Source organism: Acartia tonsa, chromosome 4 (genome assembly GCF_053477335.1).
Source record: "Acartia tonsa isolate MP-2025a chromosome 4, ASM5347733v1, whole genome shotgun sequence".
NCBI classification, from domain to species: Eukaryota; Metazoa; Arthropoda; class Copepoda; order Calanoida; family Acartiidae; genus Acartia; species Acartia tonsa.
In genome coordinates, this window is record NC_137263.1 from 1392340 (window position 1) to 1410556 (window position 18217).

General features: G+C 34.7%; 1 protein-coding gene across 1 annotated transcript in view; it reads left to right on the forward strand.

The window, feature by feature from the left end:
* LOC145318135 (lysine-specific demethylase 2A-like) overlaps positions 1–18217 on the forward strand; it is a 42568-nt gene that overhangs the window by 5782 nt on the left and 18569 nt on the right. The window contains exons 5-21 of the mRNA XM_080159483.1: positions 74–148; positions 1094–1196; positions 2315–2455; positions 6667–6914; positions 7573–7651; positions 8083–8203; positions 8516–8625; positions 9169–9279; positions 10530–10636; positions 11283–11390; positions 14294–14353; positions 14834–14978; positions 15374–15532; positions 15768–15875; positions 16667–16751; positions 17268–17379; positions 17784–17874. Coding sequence (XP_080015609.1) covers positions 74–148; positions 1094–1196; positions 2315–2455; positions 6667–6914; positions 7573–7651; positions 8083–8203; positions 8516–8625; positions 9169–9279; positions 10530–10636; positions 11283–11390; positions 14294–14353; positions 14834–14978; positions 15374–15532; positions 15768–15875; positions 16667–16751; positions 17268–17379; positions 17784–17874 — 1963 coding nt within the window. The remainder of the gene's footprint in view (positions 1–73; positions 149–1093; positions 1197–2314; positions 2456–6666; positions 6915–7572; positions 7652–8082; positions 8204–8515; positions 8626–9168; positions 9280–10529; positions 10637–11282; positions 11391–14293; positions 14354–14833; positions 14979–15373; positions 15533–15767; positions 15876–16666; positions 16752–17267; positions 17380–17783; positions 17875–18217) is intronic.

The following is an 18217-nucleotide window of genomic DNA, read 5'->3' on the forward strand; positions in this document are numbered from 1 at the left end:
AAGGTTACTTCTTTATAAAATAGGATACCTAAACTTGTTAATGGAAGTACCACTTTTATATTGCATATTTCAGGCCGGATGCGAAGCTAAACGTGTTGAGCTTAGAATTTAGTCACACCAAGCTAGACAACTATGTTTCGGCTCCAAGGTAAAAATTACGGGGGTGTATATTTCGCATGGTATCCCCCCCCCCCCCCCCGCGTGATGGGGGGAGAAATTCTTAGTAAGGAAATATTAATAAGGAGGATTACATTTAAAATTGGGAAAGAAAATAGATACATAGGGTTGTGGGAGGGGGGAAGAAATTCAATTAGATTGTGAAATATTCACACCCCTGAAAAACCATTGCCAAGTTGGCTTCGAAACCGATTAATATTCGCTGGATTAGAACCGGTTCTCAGTCATACTGAAAAATTATTTAAAGCATTTTCCGCGAATATTAAATAAAAATAATAAAATTAATACCTGTTTTGATTTTAATGTTTTTTTTTATTTTAATATCCGCTGAAAGCTGTCTATAATACGATGCAATAACCGGCTAAGCACTTCTGACATCAAGGGGCTGTTTTTTTCAGGGGTTGCGTTCATGTCTTAAACAACTCAAAGAAATATTGAATTTGAAAGCCATGTGAAATACAATGATATTTGGTCGTTTAAGGAATCTTTTGCTTTAAAATAATTTAACTTTTAATCATATCTGTAATTTCAATCGTTCATTCTTCGCTACTAATGGATGTTGTCATCCTTATTTTATTATTTACTCTATGCTAATGAATTTATAGTTCTTGGATCTTACACCAGATTATCATGTACTCTAATAAAAGTGATAATCGTAAATGGCTAAAATAACGATAACCCCATTCACCCCTTTACCTCCCTAGCCGCAGCGCTCGGCCCCCTTGTCTGCCTAGCTGCAGCGCTCAGCCCCCTTGCCTGCCTAGCCGCAGCGCTCGGCTCCCTAGCCTAAAACCTAACATAACCTAAAATAGTTTTTCGTCGTTGTCGGAGGGGGGGTGGGGGGGGGGGTACTCAAATTTTCAAAATTGAAAAAAAAATTCTAAGAGGATAACGCCCACTCTATTCTACTATTTAGGGTTGTGCGTCAGATTGATTGGGTGGACAACGTCTGGCCGCGCCACTTCAAAGAGGACCAGGATGAAGCTACCAATGCCATGAACAAAATGAAATATCCAAAGGTGTGCGCGACTCTCAGTTTTTACAATCGATATATTATTACTTGGATGTTGCACCAGATTTTCATGTAATCTGATAAAGTTAAGTGATATTGTAACTGGCTAAAATAACGAACCCCCCTTTACCCCATCCACTCTCTTCCTACTAGATGAACAAACTGGCCAATAAATGAGGTCTAATTTAGCAAGCTAAATTGACGACAAATTTCCCTCTGTCAATATATCTACGCATAAATACAAATATAACAATTTTCATGATAATCCCAGCTAGTATTTAAGATAGACTTCTGAATTTTTTTTAACAATGCCTTGGATGGACCAATAAGCTTCCGTATTGTAAAGGGGGGGGGGGGTTTATTGCAACCATCTCGTAATCAGTAAGCAAATGGCACTTAGAATTCGAATTTCCATCTGAAATTTTGCATGAGTAATTCTTTGTAGGTCTTTTTTCCCTAAATCGAACAAAAAGTTGGAAAAGTAACGGCTAACGGCTGGCGGCTCAGCCGTTTTGCCATTTTTTGGATATCTATATTGCAAATTAGTCACGAAACCTATCAAACCTATCTCCACATAAGACTCTTTTCCACTCCAAAACGCTATCAAACGGTTCTAGATGGTAGCTGTTGGTACTAGAAGTTTTAAAAATGGTTATTGCTATCATTAAACATGAATGAAACCAAAAATATGTTTTAAAAAGTTGATTCCTATGTAATTGATGATGGATTTACCCTGAAAATAGGAAAAAAACGGCTAAATGGCTGAGCCGTCAGCCGTTACTTTTCCAACTTTTTAATCGATTTAGGGAAAATATACCTACCAAGGATTACTCATGCAAAAGTTCAGATCGAAATTCGAATTCTAAGTGCCATTTGCTCACTGATTACAAGATGGTTGCATTAAACCCCCGTCAAAGCGATATGAAGCATTGCCTATTTAATGTAAAAAAATTCTCGGCTACTACAGTTGATAGACGACTACCTAACTAATGTTTTTTTTATTAAAAAGGTAGTATATAGGCTTTTCTTTTCTTAATTATGATTGCGAGCTTAAATATTAAGCATTTCAAAAATATTTATTCTACATTTATAAGTGGTATGTTTTAAAATCATGTTTTTTTCTAGGTCCAGAAATATTGTCTAATGTCTGTAGCTGGTTGTTATACAGATTTTCACATTGATTTTGGAGGCACCAGCGTCTGGTACCATATTCTAAAGGGTCAGAAAGTTTTCTGGCTGATTCCCCCGACAGACGCTAATCTCAAGGTTTGTTTACATAAGGTTTTATCCTTATAATAAAGTAGCAGGATGTCTGTCTGTATGTTTGTCTGTACCGAAGGATCTCGCTAACCGCTAAACCGATCGGGTTCTCCTTTACAGGGTAGCTTCCCGGGAAGGTTTATAACTATTTTATTTTTGGGGGAGGATACCACCACCCTCCCAAGAGAAATCGCCCCCCAAAAAAATTCCTTCCCCCTAAAAATTTTTTTACTTTGTCTTTTAAAATCTTAAACAATAAATTGGGTTTTCAAATTCGACTCTCCCCTCAAGTGACCCTAGAGGCCTCTATGGGCGTAGCCGCTAGTGCTATTTAGAGTAATTCGTGTCTGTTAGTCCGTCTGTGTGCATCTTGATTTTGTCTATTTAAGCTTCTTTACCCTGCGTGGATAAGAGGAGTTGTCGCAACGATTTATGCGGGACTAACACCCAACTTAACCTAAACTTTTTGTTTTTGGAATTAAGGGATATGACAATTGAGATAAGGGGGGGGGGAAGTTTGTACACTTATAGGAAATGAAATTCAGTACCAAAGTTTGGGAGGGTCGTATGGGCTTGTTTTTAAAGTTATCAACCTAATTCTTTTTGTAGGCTCTCTTATATGACTTGATATACACGGAAAACTTTGAAAATTGAATTTCGGTACTTTCCTTCTAGGGGCTTGTGGAGCAAAAGACCCCCCAAAACACTAAAAATATGAGTTCTGACCTTATTTTTAAAGATATCGACCTGATTTTTCTTTATAATACTTTTTTAACATAACCGAATTAACGAACCATAACAGATTTCATTTTGTGACTTTCCTTCTAGGGGCTTGTGGAGCAAGAGACCCCAAAAACACAATAATATACACGGAAAACTTTGAAAATTGAATTTCGGTACTTTCCTTCTAGGGGCTTGTGGAGCAAAAGACCCCCCAAAACACTAAAAATATGAGTTCTGACCTTATTTTTAAAGATATCGACCTGATTTTTTCTTTATAATACTTTTTTAACATACCCGAATCAACGAACAATTACAGATTTCATTTTGGGACTTTCCTTCTAGGGGCTTGTGGAGCAAGAGACCCCCAAAACACAAAAATATGAGTACTGGGCTTATTTTTGAAGATATCGACCTGATTTTTTTATAATACTTTTTTAACATAACCGAATTAACGAACCATTACAGATTTCATTTTGGGACTTTCCTCTTAGGGGCTTTTGGAGCAAGAGACCCCCAAAACACAAAAATATGAGTACTGGGCTTATTTTTGAAGATATCAACCTGCTTTTTTATAAAAAAAAATAATATTTAAACATAACCGAATCTACGAACCATTACAGATTTCATTTTGGGACTTTCCTTCTAGGGGCTTGTGGAGCAAGAGACCCCCAAAACACAAAAATATGAGTACTGGGCTTATTTTTGAAGATATCGACCTTATTTTTTTATAATACTTTTTTAACTTAACTAAATTAACGAACCATTACAGATTTCATTTTGGGACTTTCCTCTTAGGGGCTTGTGGAGCAAAAGACCCCTAAAACACTAAAAATATGAGTACTGGGCTTATTTTTGAAGATATCAACCTGCTTTTTTTTATAAAAAAATAATATTTAAACATAACCGAATCTACGAACCTTTACAGATTTCATTTTGGGACTTTCCTTCTAGGGGCTTGTGGAGCCAGAGACCCCCAAAAATCATAAAAATATGAGTTGTGGGCTTCTCTTTTAAGATATCAACCTTATATTTTTATATAATAAAAAATACTATTTTAACATAACCGAATCTACGAACCATTACAGATCTCATTTTGGGACTTTCCTTCTACGGGCTTGTGGAGCAAAAGACCCCAAAAACACAAAAAATATGAGTTCTGAGCTTATTTTTAAAGATATCAACCTGATTTTTTATATAAAAATACTATTTGAACATAACCGAATCTACAAACCATTACAGATTTCATTTTGGGACTTTCCTTCTAGGGGCTTGTGGAGCAAAAGACCCCAAAAACACTAAAAATATGAGTTCTGACCTTATTTTTAAGTATATCAACCTGATTTTTTTAGGAACACTTTTTTGAACATAACCGAACTAAGAAACCATTACAGATTTCATTTTGGGACTTTCCTTCTAGAAGCTAGTGGGGCAAAAGATCCCCAAAAAATATTTTTAGAGATATTGAGCTGATTTTTTTCATGAAAACTTTTTTCACATGTTTGAACTAGGTAGCCACTAATAATTTCATTTTGGCACTTTCCTTTTAGGGGAAAGTAGGGTAAAACACCTCCAAAACAAAATAAATTGAGTTCTCAGGTTATCTTAAAAAATAAGCTCAGAACTCATATTTTTAGTGTTTTGGGGGTCTTTTGCTCCACAAGCCCCTAGAAGGAAAGTCCCAAAATGAAATCCTTAATGGTTTCTTAGTTCGGTTATGTTAAAAAAGTATTATTTTAAAAAGATCAGGTTGATATCTTTAAAAATAAGCTTAGAACTCATATTTTTAGTGGTTTTGGAATCTTTGCTCCACTAGCCCCTAGAAGGAAAGTCCCAAAATGAAATCTGTAATGTTTTCTTAATTTGGTTATGTTAAAACAGTATTATTTTTTAAAAATCAGGTTGATTTCTTAAAAATAAGCCCAGAACTCATATTTTTAGTGTTTTTGGGGTCTTTTGCTCCACAAGCCCGTAGAATGAAAGTCCCAAAATGAAATCTGTAATGGTTCGTAGATTCGGTTATGTTAAAATACTATTTTTATATAAAAAATCAGGTTGATATCTTAAAAAAGAAGCCCACAACTCATATTTTTATGATTTTTTGGGGTCTCTTGCTCCACAAGCCCCTAGAAGGAAAGTCTTAAAATGAAATCTGTAATGGTTCGTAGATTCGGTTATGTTTAAATATTATTTTATATAAAAAAAAGCAGGTTGATATCTTCAAAAATAAGCCCAGTACTCATATTTTTAGTGTTTTAGGGGTCTTTTGCTCCACAAGCCCGTAGAAGGAAAGTCCCAAAATGAAATCTGTAATGGTTCGTAGATTCGGTTATGTTAAAATAGTATTTTTATATAAAAAATCAGGTTGATATCTTAAAAAAGAAGCCCACAACTCATATTTTTATGATTTTTGGGGGTCTCTTGCTCCACAAGCCTCTAGAAGGAAAGTCCCAAAATGAAATCTGTAATGGTTCGTAGATTCGGTTACGTTTAAATATTATTTTTATATAAAAAAAAAGCAGGTTGATATCTTCAAAAATAAGCCCAGTACTCATATTTTTGTGTTTTTGGGGTCTCTTGCTCCACAAGCCCCTAGAAGGAAAGTCACAAAATGAAATCTGTAATGGTTCGTTAATTCGGTTATGTTAAAAAAGTATTATAAAAAAAATCAGGTCGATATCTTCAAAAATAAGCCCAGTACTCATATTTTTGTGTTTTGGGGGTCTCTTGCTCCACAAGCCCCTAGAAGGAAAGTCCCAAAATTAAATCTGTAATGGTTCGTTGATTCGGGTATGTTAAAAAAGTATTATAAAGAAAAAATCAGGTCGATATCTTTAAAAATAAGGTCAGAACTCATATTTTTAGTGTTTTGGGGGTCTCTTGCTCCACAAGCCCCTAGAAGGAAAGTACCGAAATTCAATTTTCAAAGTTTTCCGTGTATATCAAGTCATATAAGAGAGCCTACAAAAAGAATTAGGTTGATAACTTTAAAAACAAGCCCATACGACCCTCCCAAACTTTGGTACTGAATTTCATTTCCTATAAGTGTACAAACTTCCCCCCCCCCCCCCCTTAGATGTATATCCCCAATAATGAACAAAATTACCCGTTCTGTTGAATAAAATTATCGATTGAAAGGTTTCAACATTTCTAGTTTTGATCAATCAATCAGGATTTAATTAAAGCACCCAAATGTTTACCTTGTTCTATTTAGAGGGTGTAAGTTTTATTGATATAATCTTGTTCTGAAATTAAGCAGGGAGGGATAAGACATTTGACTGTCAGTATATTACTCTGGTACTCAAATTTTTATAACCACTTTATCTCATTCTTTGGCTTAAAAATTTTGGTTACTTTTATTGGATTTTGATTGGTTGCTTCCAAAATATTCCGAACTTTTTAACCAATGATTTAATCTACAGAAGGGGAAATTTTGTGTATCATTATCAGAGATGTACATAAATTTATCGGCCATTGTCATATCTTTGGTAATTTAGGCCTTTGAAGAATGGACACTGTCCGGCAAACAATCCGACGTCTTCTTCGGCGACGTGGTGGAGAAATGCGGCCGCGTGATCCTGGACCGCGGCAACACGCTGCTCATCCCCTCCGGCTGGATACACGCGGTCTACACACCCCGCGACTCTCTCGTCTTTGGCGGCAATTTTCTCCACTCCTTCTCGATTGAGAAACAGCTGCGGGTCGCGGAAATTGAGGAGCATACAAAAGTACCTCATAAATTTAGGTTAAATAACTTTTTATTTATTATTATAATTCACTCTCTGTGTCTGTCAGTCCGTAACATGTAAATATGATTGCATGTTTTTTTTATGTTCTTGTGAAGATACCCCAAAGAGGTTGGGTTCTTATATAATATACTATTTTTACTTCCTGTCTTTTATATAACTATTAAACATTTGCTCTATGATTCACTTTATCCGTTTGTCAATATTTGATAATTTTGTGCTCTCCTACTTATGGATGATATTATACCTACTTCTTTATTATATTTTGATTTTAGAATTAATTTTCAAAAAAATTGCCCTCGTATGTAAGTTGATATTAGAAAAACGCTATTTTTTAGAAAGCTTAACAAAATCCAAAACACTTTACATTTAGGAATTATCTATAGAAAAATGTTTGCATGTTGAAATTGCCTAATAGCCCAAAGCTAGAAGCCTTTTATTTGGATGATTGACATACATGAGACTATCTGGAAATGTTGCTACGCTTTCTAAATAGTACTTAAAGGAATCTTAATGCAAAGTCTTAAATCGAAAAGACCATGCCAAATTAACGAGAATAGCTATCCGTTATAAATATAAATAGGTATAAATAATATCCGCTTTTTAAAAACGGATGTAGTACTTTTTTGTTCAAAGTATTAAAATTATCTTTTTTAGGTTTCCATTTTTCACCGAGATGCAATGGTATGCGTTGGATAAATATGTGTACGCTTTACTTGGACGTTCTCATTTACAGGTAAGCGTTGTTCTGGTTGTACGTACGATCAATATAAATATATACATGTACGTACGCTTTATTTTTATGTTCTCATATACAGTTGTTAGTTGTTGTTAGTAGGGATTAGGCATACAGAATCCTCACTCCCTTCATCTTATTTTCATTTTATTTAAAAAAAATAAGGGTTTCTGTGCTCGCTAGGCAATTTAAATGAAAAGCATCCTCTTAATTAAACCGCCCTTCACTTGCTTTAAGAATAGATTATACGTGGATATTATGACAGGGGAAGAATTGTCGTCAATTTAGGTTGATAACATGGAACTCGTTTATTAGTCAGTTCGTTCATCCAGTTGGATGGATCGTTAATTTACCAAGCTGCAAGCACCACTTTATTAGAGTACATAAAATGCTGATGCAACATCCAAGTAATGACATATCCATTCGTTTAGGTAGATGATGAGACACGATTACGACTATTTGGAGACGATTATTGCCAGGCCGAGTATAGGAAACAGCTGGAGGAACAACAACACATTACACCTCAAGAATTATATGGCCTCAAGGAAACCGGTTCTTATTAGTTAACAGTTCATTACCAGGGAGAGGACATTGGGCTGTTTAATACGCTAGTCCCAAAAGTTTTATATTAACATTTTCTTATTCGTGATTTTGACAACTTTGTGGGAATTTATTGGTTGGTTCACTAAGTTATATTTTCGAACGTTTTAACCACTTATTGTAATCTACAAAAGGGGTAATTTTGTGTATCATCATTGGGTATGTCTTATCCTTGTTAAAATAGACATAGAGAGGATGATTTTAAAAAGAGCCTTCCTTAAAGATAACAATAAAATAAGATCCGAAATTAAACACAGGCCATAGTGATGTTTATCCACTCGTTGCCGGTGACACGTAAATGTGTACCCAATCTGATCACAGACCCAGTCACCCTTATCAAGGATATCAGAACTATCATCACTAACCATCTCAAGGTATGTTTCTATGCTTTTTCTCAAAGTGCTTGTGTGCAAGAGCTGCATTTACATAGAAATGAAACTTGTAAATTTTTGTTTATAAATGTTTAATTTCTTCCCAACCATAGCATAAGTGATTTTGATCAGGGATCTAAAGGGAGTCTAAATCTAAAGGAGTCCTATCATAGGACAATGATAATTCACAAAAAAACCTTCTTTAGATTACAATTAGTTGTTAAGAGGTTTGGAACTCAATGAAGAAAGAAAAAACAATTAAATTTCAATTAAAGCCCCCAAAGTTGTTAAGCCATCAAATAAGAAAACGCTTTAAAACTTTTGGGAGTAGCCAAGTGTCCCCTCCTACCCTGATTTTTTATGCTTTCTCTCAAAGTGCCTGTTGAGCACTGTTAAGTTCCCCCCCCCCCCCCCCCATTACTTTTATCCAGTACCATCCAGTACATAACCTTACATTACCTAAAGGAATAAACTCACAAAGAAAAAACTACCCTTTCCCTTAATCTACAGACAAAAAAAAACCTTACTACCTACTTTATATAATAGGATAATCCAAGCCTTGCTGTGACTGGACGGCCTCTGTTATACTGGACAGGAATTAAACAGGACAAAAATTTGAACCTCAAGATGAAGAACAAGGCCCGCAGGGATTTAAAGGTAGAGAACTTTATAATTTTTGTAGCGAAGCTTCTCTATAATACACTTTGTATGTCCAAGTCTGTGACGTTATGGGGAAAATATGTGAGATAGACTGCTGAAAGTTTAAAAATAATTCCCTAAACCTGAGAATCAGTGTTCCGGAGCCGGGAGCAGCAACATTTTTGGTGGAGCCGGAGCCGTATTTTTCGTTAAAAACGGCTCCGGCTCCGGACTAGCTAAAAATAATTTTTTAAAGTAATATTATAATTTGGCAACGGTCTATTTCCATATAATAAACTGAAAAACTATTGTTACTTAACAAATAGACACACATCCTTCTTTTATATAGCTTTAATCAAATAAAAGCAAAATATTTTATATTATTTATTTTATTTTATCAAATTCAATAATGAAAAAAAATTGATATATTAATTTTAAGGTAGGAGCCGGAGCCGCATAAAAATTATACGGCTCCGACACCCTGCTGAGAATCCAGTATAAAGTTTACGTTGTCCGTTTGTCTGTTAGTCATGCTTTTATATATAAAAAAAACCTTATGTAAAGGTTTTGTGATATTTTCATTAATCCTTTCTTCGTTAATGGCCATTGGACATCTGCATCTTAAATCACTTTGTCCGTGTTTCCATACATATTTTTTTGTGTTTTGCTTATTATGAATGTTTTCATCCTTGTTTACCGTTTAAAAACTTGATTTATTCATTTTATTTGTCTGGTCGTCAAAGCATTTTTATCTATTAGTTAATCTATCTACGAGGGGCTTCGACTCTAGAGGCCCCTCTCCCAATTTTTATTTTTTTATAAAAAAAATTTTGGTCGGTAATTTTTTCTTCCCAGGGGCGATTTTTCTTCGGAGGGTTGTGGTACCCTCCCCAAAAACAATTAGTACCTATAAGAAGCTAAATTGTAAATGAGAACCATATCGGCTCAGGCGGTTATTGAAATCTTAAGCTACAGACAAAAAAAACCTTACTACTTTAAATAATCTATCTATTTGTAAGGATAGGAGAGAGAATAAACTTTACAGTATGGCTTTAAAATCGTTTAATAGCCGCAGGATTAGAACCGGTTCTCAGCCATAAGGAAAAATCATGTATAGCATCGTATTACAGACAATTTTCCACGTATATTAATACCAGTTCAGTAAAACTGGAATTAATGTTTAATGATTTTTCATTTTGATATCCGCAAATGTCTATAATACGATGCGATATTATACTATTAAGCGCTGTATTAATAATCTTATTTAGGATGAGAAGCCGCGGATAGGAGAGAGAATAAACTGTAAGAGTTGCGCGGGATGTCTGGTAAAAGAGTGCGGAAAATGCCCTAAATGTACTTCATATCCCAGAAAAACGTAAGTTCTCAATTTTAGACTATATATAAAACAGAGATTTTGGTTGGACGATATTGACAAATGGAGGGGCTTTTTGAAACCAATACTAATTGTCAAACGAACTCAACTAAAAATAATAGTTACAGCACTGAAAGGGGTAGTTGCACGAAATACATTTAAACTTGAATTTAGTGAACTGCATATTTTTTCCTGTTCAATGGTTTAAACTAGATTTATAGGGCATTTATTTGAAAGAATTTAAATTTTCTACCATGTAGTTTTTAAAATTTCATGACTTGAAAATCTAATTCTTGTGATAAATGCAATTTGTAATTTGTATACCTTGCTTATTTTCACTAAAACTACATGACAACTAATTTAGTGATGTCTAATTGTTTGTTATTTATTGTAATACAAAATTATATATGTTTGATTGTATACTTGTAGCTTATGCTTGAAAGAATTTTTCTGAAATGCACTTCATGTAACTATCCCTTTGTTTTGCAGTTGCTTTAAAAAGGTATAATGTGGAAATTAATTTTGAAAATATATGAGACAAAGAGGGTAAATTCTTTCGCGTATTTTCCGTGTAGTTGTGTGTTAGCGCGTAGTCTAATGCGCTTATTAAGTCAAACTCATAACTTATTTAATTATAATCCTAATTCAGATGTGAACGGAGGCGCTGTGACAGTAAAGTTTTGGCGGTCAACACTATTTGCTGTCTTTGCGGGCTAGATGGTTGGTATGCTGAGACTAGTATGACTTTAATTACTAGGTATGTAGTATGCAGGGCGACCACTGCATACAATATATACTATTTATACTATATAGGATGAATTTGGATACTATATCATACTATATGACCAAAATTTTGCTATATATACTATATATTATTACCTTTACTTGACCAAAATTTACTATATATACTATATAATATTACATTTATATAACAAAAAACAAATAATGTCAGTTTTGTGACAACGCCGCGCCTCTTAAGGAGCGTTTTGGTTTATTTTCACAGTAGGTCTTCTCCTATTTCTAGCCCCTGCGGGGGGCTCAAAAGATACTTTGATACGACAAAAATGCATAAAGCTCTAGGTACAGTAAAAAAGATATGAAGAAAATCCTTTAAAATATATTTTTGTTTCTGATTATGATTTAAATATCAGTTAGGTATTTTTCATAGAATTAACTTAAGGGTGAGGGGGAAATTTTACCACTTTTGCTTACTCCGTGATTATTAGGCTAGGTATCAATGTGGGACTATAGGTTATTTGGGATAAAAGTTTACTTTTGGGTAGTAATTCACTTATTATATTTAGTTTCCAGGTTCAGGTGCTGCAGGCTAAATGGTGGTTTCTGGACAGGTAAAAAAATTGTAAAATTTACAGTTCAACTTATTAAACAGAATATGCATCTTTCAGGATGTTATTAACATATCTGAAGAAAAAAATTAAAATTGGCCTCCAAGTTCTGGTCCTGCAGGCCACCAGGTCCACTCTGGACTGGTAAAAATTCAAATTTTTTGTTTCAAGAGTAAGAGGTCAACCTATAAAACAGAATATGCATCTTTTTGGATGTTATTAATATATCTGAAAAAAATTTAAATTAGCCCCTAGGGTCAAGCCCTGCAGGCCTCCAGGTCCACTCTGGACAGGTAAAAAATCAAATTTCTTATTTTAAGAGTTAGAGGTCAACTTATAAAACAGAATATGTATTTTTTTGGATCTTAGTAACATATCTGAAGAAAATATAAATTAGCCCCTAGGGTCAAGCCCTGCAGGCCTGCAGGTCCACTCTGAACAGGTAAACAATCAAATTTCTTATATGAAGAGTTAGAGGTCTATTTATTTAACAGAATATGTATTTACTTGAATAATATTAACAATCGGGATCCAAGTTCAGGTCCTGCTGTTATTAACATATCTGAAAAAAAATTAAATTAGCCCCTAGGGTCAAGCCATGCAGGTCCACTCTGAACAGGTAAACAATCAAATTTCTTATATGAAGAGTTAGAGGTCTATTTATATAACAGAATATGTATTTACTTGGATAATATTAACAATCGGGATCCAAGTTCAGGTTCATTCAGAACAGAGTCTACATGGAAGCCTGAAGCACCTGGACCTGGAGGACGAGGTCAATTGTATTTTTTCTTTAGATATGTAAATAACATCTAAAAAGATGCTTATGGTGTTTTATAAACTAACCTCTAACTACATAAATAAGAAATTTTGATTTTTACCTGTCCAGAGTCCACCTAGAGGCCTGCAGCATCAAAACCTGGAGGTCGGTTGTCATTTTTCTTTAAACATATAAATAGCATCTATAAAGATGCTTATGTTGTTTAATAAACCTCCAACTCCTTAAATTTAAAATTTTTATTTTATTGGCCTGCAGCTCCTAAACCTTAAGGCCAAGTTTATTTTTTCCTTCAATTATATAAAGAACATCCAAATATAAGCTCATTTTGTTTAACAAATATACCATTAACTGTTCAATTGAGGGAAGTTTGATTTTTACCTGTCCAGAGTCTGCAGGACTGCAGGGCTTGACCTTAGGGGCTAATTTAATTTTTTTTCAGATATGTTAATAACAGCAGGACCTGAACTTGGATCCCGATTGTTAATATTATTCAAGTAAATACATATTCTGTTATATAAATAGACCTCTAACTCTTCATATAAGAAATTTGATTGTTTACCTGTTCAGAGTGGACCTGCAGGCCTGCAGGGCTTGACCCTAGGGGCTAATTTATATTTTCTTTAGATATGTTAATAGCATTCAAAAAGATGCATATTCTGTTTTATTAGTTGGCCTCTAACTCTTCAAATAAAAAAAAAACTAACTTGTCCAGAGTGGACCTGGAGGCCTGCAAGTTCAGAACTTGGAGGCCTATTTTAATTTTTTCTTCATTTAGGTATGTTAATAACATCCAAAAAGATGCATATTTTGTTTTATAAGTTGATCTCTAACTCTTCAAACAGAAATTTAAATTTTTTACTTGTCCAGAAACCACCTTCCAGATAGCCTGCAGCACCTGAACCTGAGACCTTTCCAAAAACTGGTTAGATATATGTGAAATACTAACCAAAAGTAAACTTTTATCCTAAATAACCTATAGTCTCACATTAATACCTAGCCTAATAATCACAGAGTAAGCACCTTCTATGTGAAATTGCTTTGATAACAGCTATGCTTTGAGTTATTATTGATGATGTATACTATGTATTACTTAATAATTCTAAGTCCGATACTATATCATACTATATGAGTTTTAAAAAATATACTATATATACTATATGAATTAAAAAAATATACTATAAAAATACTATATTTTTTTTGTTTTGGAGTGGTCGCCCTGAGTATGGTATTATTATATATCTACACTATTTGTTGTCTTTGTGGGCTAGATGATTGGTATGCAGAGACTAGTATGACTTTAATTACTAGGTATGTAGTATCAGAGATCTAAAGGGGTAAGATAATGGCCGAAGAAATGATGTACATCCCCAATAATGATGCAAAAAACTACCCCTTCTGTAGATTACAATTTGTGGTTGAAACGTATAATTTCAAGGCTAATGTTGTGTAATCAAAGGGTTTGTTTTATGTAATTGTTGAGTTAAAACGTATATTAACCCCTAATTATAATAAACTAAATCACCCCTTATTTAGACCCCTGGAGACTAGCAACCTAATGGAGTGCGCTGTATGCAGAGAAATTAGTCATCCCAGGTAATAATGGATATATTATTACTTGGATCTTACACCAGATTGTCTAGAACTCTAATAAAGTGAAAAACACAGTAGGCTAAAATAACGATTCCCCCTTTACCCCATCCTCTTCCCTCATACTGGATAAACGAACTGACAAATGACGGGGTAAATAGCAACCTAAATTGACGACAATTTCCCCCCGTCATATTATCCACGTATATTCTACATCCAGTAAGGTAATTCATATATATTCTTTTTCAAATTTTGGCATTTTAACTCAAAGTGCCTTTCTGAGCAAAGAACCACACACCCCTTACTTGATATAAATTAAAAATAAGGGGGTTGGGTAGCTTTTCTTATGTTAGTTTTCCATTTAGGTTATATAATATTGGGTACAGGTTAATCCCGCAAGGTTAGGGCTCCGGAGGTTTAGGTCCCGCGTTATGTTAGTATTATAACCCCTAGAAAGTTAGTTTATACATGTTCCTATCTTTTTAGCTGTCACACAGACTACGGGCTTGACGGTCAAATCAGCGAGGTGACTCCCAACACATGGTTCTGTCCGCGGTGCATGAAGTTCAACCCGCCGTCTGAGGACGAATTGGCGGCTAAGCTGCGCCGCCAGGATGATATTAAAAAAGAGGTATTCTTGTTTTACATAATGATATAATAGATGTATTACTCCAGATAGTCAATAAGACACATAAATAATGCGTCCAGCCTTAAAAAGAAATTTGTTTATCGTTTAGTCAGATATGATTCAACTCTACAATAAGAGCAACAAAATTTCCTACTGTCACCACATGTATAGGCCTAGCAGGGTAAATACCCCCGCGCCGCAGGGCTACGCAAACGAAAAAAACTACCAACCAACTCTTTATTTAAATAATTTTTTTTAAAAATAAGGTTCATGTTTCATTTCTCGAAAGGCACTCTCCGTGGAATGTACCAAATGGTTTTCGTTGAAAAAGTTTTGTTTTTTAATTATCTTATTTACCTACAATTTTCTTAAAAACTTATGCTTTAAACATTTCTCAGGAGGAGGAATTTGTTGTCCACGGCCGTTCTGACCAGCCGAAATCTGAGCTGCGCAGCGCCCTGGCCGACCAGATCATGGAAGCCGCCAACAAGAACAAACCCCTGAAGACGGCGGCGTATATTTACCGCCCTCCGCCGTTTGAGGATAACTTAGATGAGGTAAATATTTTTCAGTATCGCTTCGAAACCGATTAATATCCGGTGCATTAGAACCGGTTCTCAGTCATTCTGAAAATGCTAAATATCGATTCCCCTTTACCCTATCCCTTCCCTTCCTACTGGATGAACGAACTGACCAATAGCAACCTAATTGACGACAATTTTTTCGCTGTCCGAATATCCACGTATAATATTGAATCTATCCATTATTTTCAGAAATAATATTCTATTCCAGGTATACAGGCGGCTTCGGGCAGCCCAGGAAGATGGAGGCGGGACAACAGAGGTCCTGATCCAGGAGAGAGCGGTCATGCTGCCAGTTTTCCAGTTTCTTACAACACAGGTACACAGCAGGGATGTAAAGGGATAAGACAATGGCCAATAAATTGATATACATCTTCAATATTGTTACACAAAATTACCCCATCTGTAGATTTAAATTAGTGGTTGGACCGTTTGGACACACAACTTACGAAACCAACCAATCCAATTCAATAAAAGCCCCAAAGTTGTTAAGACAACGAATAAAAAAACTTTTGGGACTAGTGTAATAAAAAGCCCATTGTCCTATCCCTAGATATTGTTCTTCTATCTTACGCACCTAATAAATATAATATATGTACAATGTACATCCCCAATAATTTTACACAAAATTACTCCTTATATAGATTGATATCATTGCAATTGGTTGAAAAGTTTGGACACAACATTTAGAACCAATCGAATCAAGATTCATTAAAGTACCCAAAGTTTTTAAGGCAATAATTAAATATAAATTAGCATAAAGAAGTGGCTCACCTTTGCGGTATAACAGGCTTGATCACTCTGAAACAATCATCCAATTAGATCCAGTCATGCATCATCAATAAACATAAATCTGACAACATTGCATTAACGACATATTAATCTTGGCAGCTGCTGATTCTTCTTATATTAGCAGCTGGCTATAGTCTTGATAAATCTAAGCGCTTGCAGCTTATTGTCTTCATTAGATACATTGTAAGGGTCATCATCTTGTCCATTAAGATCTTCTTCTTCTTAGTCTAAAAGTAGGAAGAATATAGATCTGCGTAGTATGATTAACAGTAGTTAATGTGCCTTCCATCCCTACATGAAATGTTAACTTTTTTGTAGGAAGTAGCCAGATGTTCTAAGGTTTGTCGGTCCTGGCATAGAATAACCCTGGATCCAACTCTGTGGTCCACTGTCAACCTTTCAAGTAAGTCATTTTCTTATTATTCAAGCTACTCTATAATTAGTCAGTCCATTCAATTGATGTAGGTAGAATATATTTAGATATTATTAAAAGTGAAAAGGGTCGTCAATTTAGGTTGCTAACATGGACATCATTTATTGGTTAGGTCGTAAATCCAGTAAGAGGGGAGGGTATGGGTAAAAGGGTGGATAGAAGTGATATAAGTTTCACTTTATTACAGTACATGATTATCTGGTGTAAGATCCAAGTAATAATAAATCCATTTCTGTAACACTATTATTTGGGAAATTTGATTTTCTCTGCTTCTATTTAAGATAAAAGCTAAGGTTTAGGTGATGATTTATTGTACCACAGAACATTCAGTATATGATTTACTCGGTCTGTTGGGTAAGCCACAAAAGACAGAGATACTTTTATATAAAGGTTTCGTGATTAAAAAATTAATATTTATGGCATATTTTTTCTTATTTTTTTCTATAACAACTGAACATCTGCTGTATAATGCGTTTTTATTTGTAGAACAAAAGTTGAGTTCAACTCTGCTGTCTGTGACTGTTCAAAAACAACCAGTGAAATTGATTCTAGACTGGTCCAATGTGGGAAAACAGCATTTAAACTGGCTTCTACCTAGGTAATTATTTTGTTAGACTGGAACAGTATTAATAAGCAACCAGTAAAATTGATCCTAGACTGGTCCTGAACAGCATTCAAACTTGTTACTGTAAGTATTTGAATAGTTATTTATCGCATCGTATTATAAATAGCTATTCGCGGATAATAAAATTAAGAATTATAAGATTAAATCCAGTTTTGTTACCCCCAAGGGGCCGAAGGCCCGTGCTAACAATTGTGCGTATGGCTGAGAACTAGTTCTTATCCAGCAGATATTAATCGATGTATTGTATAAACCATACTGGAAAATATTTTCAGACTTTCTATGTGGTTTGTATGTCTATAAACAAAAGGACAATAATCTTTTTTCATTATAAAACAAGCATAAGAGATTTCTTGTTAATCAATCTTGTTTGATTTTAGAATTCCTCAGACCAAAGAACTCTCGCTGGCAGGACTGGATTATTATCCTACAGTAGCTTCTCTCAATACCTGTAATACTCCACTCTTACAGGTAAGAGCCCCTAGAGGCCTCTAGCGGCACGTAAATGTTCTCTTTTCAATCTATGTTAAGATCAGCTGTTTACCAAAAGTAACTAAAAGGCCGCTAGGCGGTGCTAGTTATATTTCTGTTTTGATTTTTTGGCGTTTCTCTTGTGAGGAGTGTGAGGATCCTAGTACAAAAAGTATTATATACTAGCTGCATCGCCCCTAGAATCTAGTTGAGGGCGAAGGAGGTCAAGAAAATAGCCTGAAACCACCTAAAGACATTGATTGTAAAGTGCAATCCATTCGGTTTAGCATTTCCGAGATCTTTAGCATCAGACAAAAAAAATACTACTTTGTATTATAGGATA